Source organism: Habropoda laboriosa, unplaced genomic scaffold (genome assembly GCF_001263275.1).
Source record: "Habropoda laboriosa isolate 0110345459 unplaced genomic scaffold, ASM126327v1 scaffold648, whole genome shotgun sequence".
Lineage (NCBI taxonomy): Eukaryota > Metazoa > Arthropoda > Insecta > Hymenoptera > Apidae > Habropoda > Habropoda laboriosa.
Window position 1 is genome coordinate 1518354 of NW_017100857.1, and position 16926 is coordinate 1535279.

The window sequence follows — 16926 nt, forward strand, 5'->3', positions numbered from 1 at the left end:
TCCGTCTCCCAAAAAAAAAAAAAAAGAAAAAAAGAAGGAATGGTAAAAAGAAGAAAAATCTGTCTGGCGATTTTTGTCTCTCTTTCTCACCGTTACGCTCGTTCTCCCCCTTTCTCTCTCCCTCTCTCACGCGATTCGCAACCTTCCCGTCGCTTATAATTGCCAAACATATGTAGCACATGTACGTGATTCCATATATATCTGTAATATATATATATATACCTTTCCGCCATCTTGTGCTTCTAACTATCTAGAATATTATCTACAGGGCAGTAGCCAAACGCTGTGACTGACTGTGCGAACTTTGGTTTCTTCCTCTTCGCCTTTCGTTCACGCTCGTTCTTCGTTTCCTTGCTTTTTTTTCGCTTCTTCGTGCAATCAGCTCGCGACGATTTCGCGCTTCTTCCCTCCGCCATTTGTTTCTTCAGCGAAGACACGTGACTAGGGACGGTAGAAAATGGTCGTATCAAATGAAAGTCTTGGTGTGCAAGTGGTGTGTGTATTATACCGAAATTTTTCATTCTTCTCTCCTTTGGTTCCTCGCGAGATTTGAGACGATACGATGCAGACACGGAGGAACGTGATTTCAGAGACGTTCAGTTTGTCCCTTTGCCTTCTCGTGGTCGGTTTGGGTAAAATTGTGCAGTACAATGGTACCCCAGTCACGTGACTGATATATGTGTCTCGCTTCCCTTCGAGCGCGTTCCTAATATCGATCCGTCGAGATGAGATCAGCTTCGACCGTGTAAAGTGACGTTAAAAATGCTAATTAAGTACGTTTCGTAGCAGATTTCACGGGTAAAACGGTGACTCGATTGTTCGACAGAATGGAAGTTTACACGATCGATCGAAACAGCCTCTGTGAAATCTCTCCGAAGACCAAATATCGCGACACGTGTAGAAATTCATCGAATTTCCATTGTTCTCCTTCAAAAAAAAGTCTCCCGTTCGAACTGTTCCTCGAGAAGAATAAGTAAAACGTGCGACACGATATTTCATCTTCCTCCGCAGAGCCGGCAAAATGGCGAACAGTTCTCTCAACGGTGCGATTCGCGCGCTTCAAATTCGACCATTCCCCGCTTAGGCCTTTTTCCATTGTCCACGACATCGTCCTCGAGCGATTCTGACTAGATCGTACACGTCACTTTCCCCCTTGTTTTCTCAATTTCACTCTTCCTCTCGGTCGCCGAAGATCGATCGAGGCGCGTCCGATCTCTGGCAGTAACTCGACGAACGCCTGACGACAATCTTCGCGAAAGATCCACGCGAAATTGAAGGGAAAACGGCGTTTCGTTTCGGGAAATTCTTTCTTCTCCCGTACCAAATACCTACTTTCTCCGTTCTTCTCCTTTCATCCTCTCCAGGGAATGAAAGGAGGAACCCTGAAACTGTGCTACCGTGTGATACGATTGGTCGCAAAAATGGCGGGTTTTTCTTTACTCTTTGGTGTGTGATCTTTGGCTGGCGTTTCTTAGCGTAACGTGGATGCTGCGCGTTCTGTTAACCCCTTACACATTCGAGATTCGCGTGTCCTTCGGTGAGATTCTGCACGTTGTCCGGTAAAAAGTACGAAGGGGGGAAAAGTCAGAGTGCAAGGGGTCGAATTAAGCTGAGTTTGCCATTGTTAATTGGATTGTCGAGGCGCGGCAGGTGGTTTCCATCTGGGTCAATCTTGAATCGCTAATGCAGCGGTCGTGTATTTAAAGAAACGTCGATGATGAACGAGGATGAACATTCGAAAAATAGAGTCGAGGATGGGTGTTGCATTAGCAATCGAAGGTTGAGCACGTCGATTTTCTTCCAACAAATCAAAAAAAAATCCACGGATACACACTTTTCTCGTAGTGTTTCTCCGCGACGTTATTGTACATGGACGTCGATCAGATGCTTCGTAACGCCTCGATCATTCTCAAATATACATATTACACCTAAAGTCGACTTTCTACTTTTAAGGAACGAGCGCAATCCATGAACGAGACTGTGTTTCTTAAACGCGTTTAATAATACTTGGTTCACGCCACTCTGTTCATGGTCCCGTTGCAGAAATCGCGATGGCGTGGCGCGTTCTTCCGTAACGCCGTTACGATGCGAATGAAAAGAGGCGCAACGCCTTTTCTTCTTCTTTGCTTTTAATTAAAATATATTACAATTAAAGTCGACTTTTTCCTCTTCGTCTCGTAAGAAACGAGCGATCGATCGACGAGGCCGTGTATTTAATATAATCACTGCACTCTGTTCGTGGTCCCGTTGCAGAAATCGCGATGGCGCCAAACGATCCAGGCGTCGCCGCTTCGATCTCCGTCTCGTCCGCCATTACGTTACGAATACAAGAGCAAGAAAAATAGGCGAAATGCGACCTTTTCCCCATTCAAGAAACAATACCTGTGTCCCCGGTAGACAGAGATAAATTTCACCGTGAAAAAACTAACGGACAGGGAAAGGAATATATATATATATATATTTTTCCGTTCGTGTATAAATGTCTCGTCGACGATCACTCGCCCTCCTCCGTTACACACGTCAATGTTCGCTTTGCAATTCTGAGCATTTTCAAATTCCGTAGACATTGCTTTCACAGTAATTAATCGGCTGCTTCGCCCGCAGTTCCTTTTCTCGCGCCTCTCAGGACACTCGCGCGCAGCGCCCCTATTTATATATTCAGCGAGAATTCGGTGCACGTTGTCCAGTCTTCGCAACGATTCTTAACCTCGAGAAACGATTTGAGAAGAAAAAAGGAAAAAAGGACTAACGATTATCGAGTTCCCTTGCGATTCTATCGCAGTGACACGATCGATTCTTCCGGTCCCCCAGTGTATATCTTTCGTTTTAAATGCATACGATGAAAGGGGCTCGACTGTACAGAGCGAGAAAGAGAGAAAGGGAGATGCGGAGGGACGAAGAAAAGAAAATTCGAGCAGGAAGATACGAAGAAAACACAGTTATTCCTTATCGAGTAAGGAAAGTATGTACGTGTGTGCGTGTGTGTGTGTGTCAGAGGGGAGAGAAAGAGAGAGAAGATGATCGACTGAATAATTTAGTCTTAGGAACTTCCTTGAAAGATGAACGTCATTCACGATCGACCCGCGTGCGTGTCTCCATTCCTCCATCTACCCATCTCTATGTATATGTGTGTGTGTGTGTGTGTGTCACGTGTGAACGAACGTGTGTAAGAAAGTATAATGCTGGAAGGAAGAGTCAATGATCTACGCGACGTGTACGTGCGATCGTGTTTCTCTCTCGTCTCCATTCTCATTTTTCCTTCTTCCTCCTTCACATTTTCCTCGCCATTTTTTTCTTTCTTTTCCCCCCGTTTATTTAGTTAGTTTATCTAGCTTTGTGTGTGTGTGTGTGTGTGTTCAGTCCATCGTCAAGTCCGTTTAAACACGTTGGCCCCGATGTGGCGTCGCGTGGAAGAGCGAGTCGCGCGAGTTTCGCTTCGAGAAACTATACTCTCTTGCCTTCGAAATGAATCCGATCGTGATCTCTACGCTTCGAGATCTCGATCTTCTTTCTCATTTTTTTTTTTTTTCTTTTCTATTTACGCACGAGGTCACGACACCTCAGAGCAGTGTTGTTTCCTCCTGTGTGTGATCCACGCCGATGTCCCTCGATCTTCTCATCGTCGTCATCGGCCAGCGTTGACAGCGTCGCGGCGCCCGGACGTCCGCGATTCGGGCGATCCGCTGAGAGACGGAGGCTGTTGGTCCGCTGCCACCTCGTATTTTTTGGTTTGCTCGTCGACTGAACGATTACGTCGTACCCTTCTTACCCTTCGGCTTGACCGCGGTGTGCTCTTGGTTGTTACCAGGTTGTATACCGCAGCCAAGGCTCGCCACCCGTCGATAGATCTCGCTGTTCACGAAACGCGGATACGAATCACGGTGCATCAGAGTGTAGATCTGTAGCTGGGCCTCGTCGAAGGTGTGCGGCGTAGGCTTCACCATGTTGCGGTTCACTATTTCGCGCACTTGCGAGTCCAGGCTCACCTGAAAGTAGGATTTTGTAGGTAGAAGCGCTGTTGGTATAGTCGGACGAATAAATTTTTAGATTAACACTTTAGCATATAGATGGATCTACTTTCTACTGTTTGTCGATTTTTATGGGTTATGTTTCGATATTCAAAGGTTAATTCTACTGTTTGTCAATTTTTATTTGAGGTTACGTTTGGTATAGTTCCTTTGTGATTGTATTTTTAGTGTTAATATTTTGGGTTTATTTAGAAAGTTCAGAAATTTTGGGACTGCACTTCGATCTTTATTCAGATTTGCGGAGCTCCGACATTTGGGGGTTAATTATCGTCATTTTTGTTGAAAAATAATTGTATAGTAGGGGTTGGAATGGTATAGTCGGTGGAAGAAATAAAAATTTATGAAACGTAGTGACTTCACTTCGATCTTTATTCAGATTTGCGGAGCTCCGAAATTTGGGGGTTAATTATCGTCATTTTTGTTGAAAAATAATTGTATAGTAGGGGTTGGAATGGTATAGTCGGTGGAAGAAATAAAAATTTATGAAACGTAGTGACTTCACTTCGATCTTTATTCAGATTTGCGGAGCTTCGACATTTGAGGGTTAATTATCGTCATTTTTGTTGAAAAATAATTGTATAGTAGGGGTTGGAATGGTATAGTCGGTGGAAGAAATAAAAATTTATGAAACGTAGTGACTTCACTTCGATCTTTATTCAGATTTGCGGAGCTTCGACATTTGAGGGTTAATTATCGTCATTTTTGTTGAAAAATAATTGTATAGTAGGGGTTGGAATGGTATAGTCGGTGGAAGAAATAAAAATTTATGAAACGTAGTGACTTCACTTCGATCTTTATTCAGATTTGCGGAGCTTCGACATTTGAGGGTTAATTATCGTCATTTTTGTTGAAAAATAATTGTATAGTAGGGGTTGGAATGGTATAGTCGGTGGAAGAAATAAAAATTTATGAAACGTAGTGACTTCACTTCGATCTTTATTCAGATTTGCGGAGCTTCGACATTTGAGGGTTAATTATCGTCATTTTTGTTGAAAAATAATTGTATAGTAGGGGTTGGAATGGTATAGTCGGTGGAAGAAATAAAAATTTATGAAACGTAGTGACTTCACTTCGATCTTTATTCAGATTTGCGGAGCTTCGACATTTGAGGGTTAATTATCGTCATTTTTGTTGAAAAATAATTGTATAGTAGGGGTTGGAATGGTATAGTCGGTGGAAGAAATAAAAATTTATGAAACGTAGTGACTTCACTTCGATCTTTATTCAGATTTGCGGAGCTTCAATATTTAAATCTTATCATCTTTGTCGCAAAATAAATATGCAACAGGGGTTAGAATGGTATAGCCTGTGTAAGAAATACCTTTATTCAGATTTGCGGAGCTTCGATATTTAAATCTCATCATCTTTGTCGCAAAATAAATATGCAACAGGGGTTAGAATGGTATAGCCTGTGTAAGAAATACAGCGAGATCGTAAAATCGGTCGGACAAGTGGATCGACACGAAGCAGAGATAAGATACTAAGGCGCGAGATAATTTTTTTTCAGCGACCCTAAACGATCCCCAAGCTCCTTATCTTCCTCGATCTGCTTTTTCGGCGGTTAGATTACGCGTATTTTAACGCCCGACCGATTTTACGACCTCGTTACATCGCTTCCACAGCCTCCTACGATTAGTTTCCCAAGGTCAAGCTGCGCGGATGTTTGAGCGGCGATAGAAGAGACGATAAGGACGGTGGCGATTGGGACGTAGGATTTCTCACAGCATTCGGCCGATTAGAGATTACGCGACCGCCTAACCGCTGTGTTCTGTGGGCAACAGATGGCTACTCGGTTCTTTCATCGAAAACAAACACGTTATTGTAAGAGAGAGGAAGTTTAACTACGGCTGTTGAACAAATGCGAACCTGCCTCGAGGAGAACAGCAGGCGTCTCAGATATGAAAATTCTACAACCACTCTGGTATATTAAATTTTATCATCCCTCGAAAACAGGAACGAAATTCTATCGAACGAGACGTTCTTCCAATCTCTTTCTACCTTTATTAATTGAAGAATTTACTTATCGCGGCGGTCGTGTGTAGATATCTTAATGGGAATCTTAATGTAAATGTAATAATAAAACGTACTTAGGGAAGCGGCAAGCTTCTGTTGATTGGAAGATTAATATGCGTACTATCTAGCTCCGTGATGGAATTTTTATGGTCGTCGAGTTATTTATATTAGTCGGAACATTTTGCCCCTCTTACCCGACTTTGTGTAATAAAAGTTTTAAATGCCGCCTTACAAAGGAGGTTGACGAACCCTCGTACAGTGAGTTTGATCAAATTTACGTGGGCTGTTGTTCTCGAAAAGATATTCGACCCGTATTTTTTTTTTTAACAAAAATCATTGAAAGGACGAAAACAGCCCTCGAAATTAGGAATGAAATATTTTACTTTTTTAAATAAGATTTTGTATAAAAATGTATGTATACAGGGTGATTCGCCTAACTTGGCTGCTTGAAATTATTCGTAAACTATTATCTGTACGAGACAGCAAGATTACCTCTTTTCTGCATTGTTTACGCATAAAGTTCCGAAGGCCACCTTGACTGTTTTTAACGGAGAAACCTATATTTCTCTACGGAAATTAAAAGTGCATTAAAAACTGAGAAAATAAGTACGAAGGTGTAATCGGTCTAAAGTGGATATTTACTGAAATATTCGCACCGGAATTGTTCTGCGCGCTACTAACAATTCAAACGCCTTTCGCAATAAACTTTAATTGCACATATCTCAATAAATATCCACTTTAAACCTATTATAACCTAACACTTATTTGCTCAATTTTTAATGCTCTTTCGACTTCTGTACAAAAATACAGGATGTTCCGTTAAAAAAAAAAAAAAACTTATCGCACTTTTCGTCGTGCAACTTTTGCCTCGTGCACTTTTTCTTACGGCTAACAGTGAAAGTTATCAAGTTAGGCGAATTATCCTGTGTACCATCTTCACACTAAATCTAACAAGGAGACGGCACGGTCGACGGGAAACGGATTTTCCTGAAACTTGCAGTATTTGAAGATGTCGTCTCCAAATTTAATTTGGCAAAGCAGTAGCTCGCGCTTCTCAATATTTACCGAGAAAATTGCAATTGAAAATCGAGTGAACAACAAGCCTAGTAGCCGAGGACGTAGCGTAAGAAACGCCGAGCAACGACAGCTCCATTTTTATTTGGCCTTTTGGGGAGCAATAAAACATATCCACATTAAGTCGAACAAACTAAAAGTAAGCGTAAATGTAAGCGTAATACCAAATCGTGATACCAAAGCCGCAACTGGAAAACTGAACAAGTGCCTTACTATATAAGTCTATAGAACAGTTAAGCAAATCGAACTATTTGTTTATTTACAGTTATGTATTGACAAAATATTTTCTTATGCTATAAATAAACAGTTTAAAAAGTAAAAGTAAAAGAGGACGTAGCGTGAAATACTGGTAATCAGTACGTGCGTCCTTGGCTACTAGGCTTGCGGTTCATTCGCGAGCACAAACTCCTTATAAAGCGATTTTCAATTGCAATTTTCTCGGTAAATATTGAGAAGCGCGAGCTACTGCTTTGCCAAATTAAATTTGGAGACGACATCTTCAAATAATGCAAGTTTCAGGAAAATCCGTTTCCCGTCGACCGTGCCGTCTCCTTGTAAGGCAAAGACTCACCTCCTTCTTCGAGGATATGGATATGTAACGCTCGTAGATGTAGCGCGCCATCTTCTCGATCTCCTCGGGGTTGGTCTCGCGTTTGAGCTGCTCGCAGGCCATCCAGAACGCGATGTTCTCGTCGCTGTACTCGCTGAGGAGGAACTGCCTGAAGAAGTAACGACCCGCGGGGCTCCTTATCAGCTTGTCGAAGGACGAGCCCCACGACCTGATCTCATCCAGGCTGCACTCCACGTCGAGGCCGTCGAGACCGTCGAATCCGTTCCCCGCTACGGACAGTTCGTCGCCGACGATGCTTGAGTGCTCGCTGCCCACGCCCGCGTTACCCTTCTTCTTCCCTTGCTCTCCTGCGCCTCCTGCGCCCGCCGAGTTGCCGCCAACCGCCGCCAAACTGCCAATTTCGTTTTACGATACTTTTTAGTTCTCCCCCTTCCGATCGCTGTTTTTCTGCGGTTCGACTGATTTCGGGGGAAATGCTAATGAAGATGAATTCGACGGAGGTTGAAATGGATCGTAGAGAGAAACTCTCTTGTGTTGTTCGTGGTTTAGTTTGGGATTTATTTTGTCAAGTGTGATAACGTATTTCGTGGGAATTTTCGATTTTACAATTTTTTCTACAGGAAAGATAGATTTATTTTTCAAGAGAAGATATTGATCAATTACCACCAGAATTTCATTTCCTTCTTGATCCTAATGATCCACGTTTGCCATGTAATTTTTCTTGGCGCAACAGGAAACTTCACATTATCACTGAAGCTACTTCGCGAAGTTTAGAAACTTTTGATTTGCGAATGAAAAATGATGAAAGAGGAGAGAAAGAAAATTGAGGGAAGGCGAAACTGAGGGAAACAGTCGGTGTTTCTCCGCGCGTCACAGAACGAGCTCTATTATTCCCGAAGCGTTTCGTCCCAGTCAGCGACAATAACGCTCTCGGAGACTACGGTTAGAGGATAAACAAGCAGATAGACCCAGTTGGAAAAATGTTCTCCCATCCAGGCCAGATTTCCGGGGTGGACACGTGTTACACATCCGACGGGGGTTTTCGTGTCACTGCTAGCCTAATCTATCGACCGAGGGGCGGTTATCGCCTGGCTGGGACCGTCTCTATCCTCGGGAAAATTCGACCAACGCTCGAAACCAACCCACGGACGTTTGCTTATTCTGTGTACGAATGTCTGCTGCAGGATATTGCGTCTGTGGCGCGGTTTCCGTGCGTGGGGAATATTGTTACGAGTTGTTTGTTTCGCGTGGAGAGGGTGAAACGGGACGGTTTTCATTTCGCTGCTCGGTGTTCGCTGGTGACATAACTAAATAAATTTTAATTTCAACTTTCTCGCACGAGCTGTCTTCGTGGGTGTGCGATATATTTTTTTAGGAATTTTCTGATTATACCACGAGTATCCAATTGTATGATACATTTTTGTGCTGCTCTTTCTGGGAAATTTAATTTTTTTTTAGTTATGACGCTAGCAATGTTCAAGCGGAGAATTGTGAGAGAAAATGAGGTGATGTTCTTGTGAATTTTAAATAGGTATTTCCTGTGTCTGTTTGTCTGTTTCAAGAAAATTTGCTAAAATCTGCGACAAAAATTTCTGGATTCAGATTGCACAAGTGTTCCGTTTGAATTTAAAAAATTTTCCATCTTCCACTCCATCGGAACAAGTTATTAAGAAATTTTTGTCACGTGCTGTATTAATTACCTATTTCTCACACACCACTGTGTGTAAACTATTTTCACCACAAATATCTCTCGGTGAGCCGAGATCCATCGCGAACGTAAAACCCCAAAGTCACGATTAAACTGTCTTGAGAAAACCGTCCTACATTAGGCGCGAGGAGAAAAAGAGAATTCAGAGCTCGAACCTGGAAAAACGTCATGTCTCTCAACGAGCAATCTGAAAACGTCCGCGGGAATTCCGGGCCATTTTCGAAACGAGCCTGAAAATCCACCGTCGGACAGTCTCGTTTTCTAATGCACGAGCTCCGAATTGTGCCAGCTCGTTCGAAATTCACAGGACACTCGCGAGAGAGGGGGGTGAAGAAGAAGAAAAAAAAAACGAGAGCGCAGCTCTGGCCTGCTTACCATTTATTCCTGCGCGCGGCATGAAACAGAGAAAGATCGTACATACGTGGGGCAGGGTCTGTTCGCGCGGTAAATAGGTCGTAGCTCCGTTTCAAAGACAATGGACTGACATCGTTTCGTTAACGATTATATTACGAAACGCGGTGATAATGGCTTGTCACGCGGCAGGATATACCGAGTTATCGGCGGACGGTTTCGAGGATCGATTGTCGCGCGCGTGTCCCTTCTTTTTCCACGATGGACGCGCGTTCGTTCGATCCGTGCCACATTCGAGGTGCAGGCTATACGTTTCAAGTGGAGGCAAAAAACGGTTACCTCTCTTTTCTCATCTGCGGCGAGGTTCGTTCATTGTCTCTGATAATTCGAGCTATTAATACTCAGAACGTGTGTGTATAGGTCGCGGCCGAAGAAACGGAAGGGTTTGTCGATACGTTCTGAGTGTCGATTGTCAATTGGGACGAAATTTATGAAGCTTCTGTTTGAAGTTGAATTCTCTTCCCTGTGTATACCGTGACTGGATACGCGGATTCAATCTCTCGAGTGTGCAATTAAAAAAAATGGAACAGAATTTTAATTAGATACTTTGCCGCTATTTCTGTTCCCACAATTAAGAATAATAACAACGTCTTTCTTGGGCAGTTTGCGCGGGTGTAAAGGCGAGGTTAACCTATTTGACTGAACGATCGAGCGGCGAGATGTGAGATGAATAATTTATCGAGAGGATATAGATTGGAAATTAGAAGTCAAACTGCGTCAAGCTAACCCAAACAGCTGTACTTTTCTTGTTCAAACTTGGAATTGTTATATTGCGACTAGTGTCAAACCAGTTGAAACGTTCAGAAACTTCGTCAAACCAATGCGATCAAAGATGAATATATAGGCAGGAACGGTAATACCACGAGCAACTACAGCAACAGCACCAGCAAAGGCAACAGTTGTCCTTCTTCGAGCGACCCATGATCCCAGATGGCTGTCGTTGCTGTTGCTGCTGTGCCTGCTGCGAGGAGGGTGGCTGTTGTTGCTGCTGCTGGAGCTGCTGTTGCTGCTGTTGCTGCTGCTGCGAGGACTGCTGCGTGTTGCTGGACGAGCCACTCGCCTGGCCTTGGCTCTGCGCGCGTAGCCGACACCCACCAGCGACACCCTCGCCACCCCCTGTCCCGTGACTAACGCCGATCCCCATTGCAGTTGCACCGATTCCGCTCGACATCTGCAAATGATATCTGGTCTGGTCAGCCGGCCTTCCCGAGCGTCGGTTCGCTAAAAATAAGCGGCACAACCGGAGTACGCGTCGCTGATCGACACTTGCTGCGACGCGACCTTAACCTTCTTGCCTCTTGGCCGATTTCGCGGTGCAAGTGGAACGTTTGCGTTTCTTCTCTTTTCTTTCTCCTTTTTGGAGAAGATGGAGAGGGTACTTTTGTGGAGGAAAGGTTTTCAGCATGGAGCTTTGGAAATGGAGGCAATGACAGTACTAAAATTGATTTTGCAATGGAATTTAACACTCTTGGAACTTTGGTCATTTTTTTTTCTTTTTTGAGGAAGATTAGGAAGGTACTTTTGTGTACGAAAGATTTCAGGAATGGAGCACTGTAAATGGAGGCAATGACAGGGTTGGAATTCATTTTAAAATGCGCACTTGGAACTTTGATCATTTCTTTTTTCGAAGGAAAGTTTGGGTAGGTATTTTTGCGGAGGAAAGGTTTTGAGGATGAAGCTTTGAAAATGGAGGCAACGACAGTGTTGGAATTGATCTTGCAACGCACTCTTGGAACTTTGGTAATTTTTGTGGAGGAAAGGTTTTGAGAACGGAGCTTTGAAAATGGAGGCAACGACAGTGTCGGAATTAATTTTGCAACATGCTGTTGGAACTTTTCACGGTAATTTCTTTTTTAGAGAAAGATTGGAGAAGTGCTTTTGTAGAGGAAGAATTTCGGAACTGTGGAGGAGACGTTGTTGCCGATCCGTAATGGATTCCTTTTCCTCTCTTTCTCGCGAGGGAAGTGGAAGCAGGGGATTTCGGTAATATTTTTAGCAAAGGCACTCGACAATGGGGAGAGAAGAAAAGTAGCGTGAATAATTGTGGAGATTTTTAGGGCGATTGGATATCTGGAAATTCTACGTAAGCTTGTAAGTGACAACTGGAAATCACTTCCTGAATTATGGTTATTGCATAAGTCTCACTGGAGCGTGACTACCCACCCTCCGGAGGGTTTTGATTAGGGGAATACGATTAGGAAAGGTAGGAATTGGCGAACGTAGGGATTTCCATCGTCGAAATGGAACGAACATCCAGATTCGAGCACGTGTTAATTACAACAGAACGTGGGATCGTTGGTATATGGAAAATAAGCAACGTGTAAATTTCTTCCTGTTGCAAATCGAGCTCTCAACGAAGAAAAAAATCTTCCAATTACAGAAGCTCCTTTGACAATAGAAAGTTTCATAGAAACTTTGCAAATACTGAAATCATTGAAACGGTGAAATTGATTGCTATCAGGTATAAAAGCGTCCACGTGATTCGCTCTGATATTCGCGTCTATTGAAGCGGTGAATCGAAGTGACTAAAGAGAGGTCAATTTCCACGGATCGGGGATGGTTTTTAGTCAGAAAGAAGAGAGAGAAAAAAAAAAGAAGAAAAATTGGGCCACGGACCGATTTATCGTGGCAAACTGAATCTACCCTCTCTCCTACACTTTTCCCTCCCTTTCTCGCTTTACGAGTGTTCATTCGAACACTTGGAAAACATCACAGTCAGTTCGTACGCGGAAGCACGATAAAGTCGTTAAGCTTTAATTGAAACAAGCTGACCGTACGGTAATTGACACATAAGCTCTCAAAAGCCGGCCAATTTGTTTGGATACGATTGTCGTACGCTCAGCTGCATCCATCGATCCATACTGTACTATCGAAAATTCTCACCGGAACCGTGTCTTATTACACCTATTTTCGGCTTTCGAAATTTTTCGAAATATTCCAAGCCGTGAGAACTTTTCAAATTGAACAAATTTGACAAAGATGCCTCGGGGGATCAATTTTCCGCTTTCCGCGTTTATTTTCAGCTTTCGAAATTTTTTTAAACACTCCAAGCCTGAGAGTTTTGAAAATTACATAAACTTGAATGCTTGAAAATTGAGGAATCTCAGAAAACTCTCACGAGAATGTCTTCTTTTCAGCTTTCAAATTTAGTTTGAACACTGGCATCTCAGAGAAATCTGGAAAATTAAAAAATTCGGCTGAACAACTTTTCAAAACTGCTCCAGAAATTCTTCAAGCCCTCGGAAACTTCCTAAGAATTCCAAGAATTGTGGAATCTCAGAAGATTTTCTAAAAAAACAAGTTCCTCGAGAGAAGCGATCTTTGCGAAAAATCCTCGGAAGCTACGTAAGACGTTCTAAATTTCAGGAATCAATCGAACACCCCTGCTAGTCGAGAACCTCGTGGATCGACTCTCGAGAATGGTCACAATCGCGCGCATGCACGACCCGTCTCTCTCTCTCTCTTCTCTGTCCGCTTTATTTTTACGCGGCGTTGTATATCGATGATCCGCTCCGCGAGCGGCTTCGCCACGATAACGAGCGAGCACGAGAGTCGCTAATACGGGCTGTGGGCAGCAGCGATTGATAAACATCAGGCCTTCGTGCGCCGCGTGTGCGTGGACGAAAGATGGAAGAGCGAAGCGTTTTGGCGACGAGAACCATGCCGGTTCATTGCCACGGCTCGGGAATCATGATTTTACATTGGTCGATGGCGGGGCGAGGCGGAACTGGTGGGGCGAAAATCGAAGTTGCTTCGCGAACAAATTCTCATTTTAGCGTGTGTGAAAGAAGAAACTTTAATTCACCGTCGCTCTGGAAAACTTAAAAAAGAGAGTCACTTTTCCTGGAAATTGTGTCGTTTAAAAAGTAAAGAGAGACACATTTTCCGAAATATTCCGCTGTTTAATCAACTGCATTATAGAGAGTTTAAACAAACTGCGACGTAGTTTCTTTTTTGCAAACATTCCAGCCTCGAATGAAACGACTGTTTGCTTTATTTGGTGTGTTTGGCTTTCATAATCCGCGGGCGTGTGTAACGATATTCAGTCGGAATTTATAGAAATAGGTCATTGGATTTTCCTTTTTTCTTCGGGAGTCGTTAAAGAACAAAGTACGCGAATTTCCGGTGAAACAATTGAAGCGAAAATACGCGAAAGGGACTCTTGTGTAGTTTTAAACAAATGTCACTTGAACCCTTTTCCTCTCTCTCCGCGCGCCTGCTACCCGTTTCGCTTGCGAGCTATGTTACGCTTTTAATTGAAAGATTGATTAAAAAGTGCGGAGATCTAATATTTACGGATATCCGAGCAACGCGGAAAATCGCGATACAGATGCAAGATGACCAAGGGATCACCGGTGCGGACTTATTGGAACGCTGCCCAAAAGTGCATTCGCACAATGTTTACGTGCTCGGAAAGATACGAAAACATTCTCGATTCAAGAAACGTCTGTTTTCGAAAAAAGAAAAAAGGAGCTTTTTCTCTAAGATTACATCTTCCAACGTATTTTTAAACGCAGCATCCACCCCCGGACGTGGTTATTGCCAGTTTCACAGAAGAGGAATCTTTAGGGAGTCGTCTAGAATGCATCCACCCGATGCAACAAGCTCAGACACTTGTTGATGCACGTATCATCATCGAGTGTCGGTGACTGGAAACGTCGAAACGCTCGTTATCGACGTCAATGTGCCGGAGGATCGACGCGTTGCTCTATTGGGAAGCACGTGTACGGCATGAGGAATGCGGTACCCTAAATTCGTATCACGCCGGTCAAGGAAGCAGTTCTTTCGTCTGGCTTGCGATCTTGGAGAAATTCGAGGGGAATTCGGTGAAACGTGTTCAACGGGAGAACAAGGATTTAAGGAATATCCGATACTTGCAGGTTTTCTTTGTATCGTCGGATTAGATTCTAGTTCTCTAAACAAATTTGCCTCGATTCGAAATGAATCGGTGTTAACTGGTCTAATTATGCTCTGGAAAATGCAAGTCAGTTCGATTCACGAAGAACGCGAATGCTTCAATGCGTTCTATTCTCAAGCAATCTCTCTCAAGCATATCAATGCTTTCTAGCGGATCCACGGTGAATTCACCTAGTTGGATCCACAGGCTTGATAGAATCTAGCTCGCAACACTCTGCCGAACGTCGTCCATTTGTTCCTCAACATTTTTCAGCAACGATTTAGTTTAGGTGAATCGACAGAACCCAGCTAACTCAAATCTCCCTCTCAACATCGTCCATTCGCCCCTTAACATTTCTCTAGTTGAATCAACAGGCTCGACACAACCTAGCTAACTCAAATCGTCCTCTCAACTTCGTCCGCTTCTTCTCCAATATTTGTTCCTCGACATTTTTTAGCAACGATTCAGTCTAGGCGAATCAACAGGCTCGTCACTATCTAGCTAACTAAAATCCTCTTCTGTCCATTCGTTCCTCAACATTTCTCTAGTTGAATCAACAGGCTCGGCACAACCTAGCTAACTCAAATCCTCCCTCTGTTCAACATCACCCATTTGTTCCTCAACATTTTTCAGCAACGATTCATTCTACATGAATCAACAGGCTCGACAGAACCTAGCCAACTCAAATCCACCCTGCTCGACATCGCCCATTTATTCTTCAACATCGTCCACCCAGTAAACCCAGAGATTCAACCTCCCTAAACCGTTCTACTCATCGCCGAACCACCCTGAATCATCGTATTCCCAAACTCGTCTTCGACAAACCATCCGAAAAACCGCCCAGAAAGAGACTTCTCTCCCTCTCTCTCTCTCGCGCGCGTCTCAGCCATCGACATGGCTCAATCGATATCGCATCGCCTCACCTCTATCATGTTCCATGCGCCCGAAAGCGAGTCCAGCTCGCTTCCCGCGTTTCCTGCGATCTCAGCCCAAGGACGATCCTCCTACCGCCCTAGATCCCAACTCGGTTATCTCCTCTCTCCGCGTTTGCTCGCACGGAGCCGATCCCTCTTCGTCTGTTCCCGATTCCCTTATCCTGGTCCGGCCGCGGGACTAAGGCCTCTCCGGGCCTCGCCCGAACCCTGCATGCTTCCCCAGCACGCTCTCCTCTCTTTCCTCCTGGATAAACAGCAATACCAGCCAGCCTTTGTCCACTCTTTTCCTATCTCTCCACCTCACACGGACGGACACATAAGCGGTGCGCGCTTAGACACAGCGTGGCACACACCGACGACAGACACACGCACGGCGACACCGGAAAAGAAAACAGAAGAGAAACACACACACACACGCCGTTCAGGCTACGAGGCAACACTTCTCTCGCCTCCTCTGATACTCTCGTAACCCTGTCGGGCTGATCTGTCGACGGCGACGATGATCGGGCAGCAACGATCCCACGTATCGGCACACCTCGGTCCAACCAGCGACGTATCGTCCTCGCGCATTATAACAACAGGACACCATCGGCCATTTCCCGCCTGCACGACAACACAGGAGCCTCCTCCCAGTCCTCTCCACCGCGATAGGAGGACAACCACGTTCAACGACACGAACGGGGACACACCGCGAGCGGCGGCCAACCCCGTCCAGCAAAACGGCGGAGCTGGGTAAGTGAGGAGCCGTGAGCGCGCAGATCACAGACACACGACGACGCGAGAAGGGAAGGCGGATGCGCGACGGTCGATCACACGCCAAGGGAAAGATAGACTCTCAATGGCGTCCCCTATATGGGGTGGTTGGTAGGCTTCTGTCGCACAGTCTCTCCTTCATCCATGTGAATTTCTTTTCCTCCGATTGTAGCAACTTCACTTATCGTATAAACTGCAGAAGAGATCCTTCTTCTTCTTCTCCCCTCCAACTGTATCCGTGTGTGCGTACGAGAGTGAGTGAGTGTGTGTGTGTGTGTGTAGGATAGAATTGGATGGATTTTGAAATTGGTCTTCGTCTGTTCTCCTCCTGATTTCAGTGTACGACAGAGATCTGACGGAAGGTTTCGCGAAGGAGAGACACGAGGTGTACGACTCTCCGTCGCTGGCTGTTGCTCCTCGGTTGGACGAGGTCCGTGGTCGCGGCGCGGTTCTCTCTATCGGGCTGTTGCTCGCGTGGGCGGCCGACACACGGCGCTGTTCTCGCTACGTCGTCGGCTACGTTGACGGTGTATAAA

General features: G+C 44.6%; 1 protein-coding gene across 1 annotated transcript; it reads right to left on the reverse strand.

Moving 5' to 3' along the window:
• Nucleotides 1-3749: 3749 nt before the first annotated feature.
• Nucleotides 3750-16039, reverse strand: LOC108577380 (regulator of G-protein signaling 17). Its single transcript, XM_017940520.1, has 5 exons — nucleotides 15626-16039; nucleotides 10669-10976; nucleotides 9770-9778; nucleotides 7687-8077; nucleotides 3750-3986 (listed from the first exon to the last, which is right to left on the reverse strand). The coding sequence occupies exons 1-5, from the start codon at nucleotides 15632-15634 to the stop codon at nucleotides 3750-3752; spliced, it is 954 nt and encodes a 317-aa protein (XP_017796009.1). The 5' UTR covers nucleotides 15635-16039.
• Nucleotides 16040-16926: the final 887 nt, after the last annotated feature.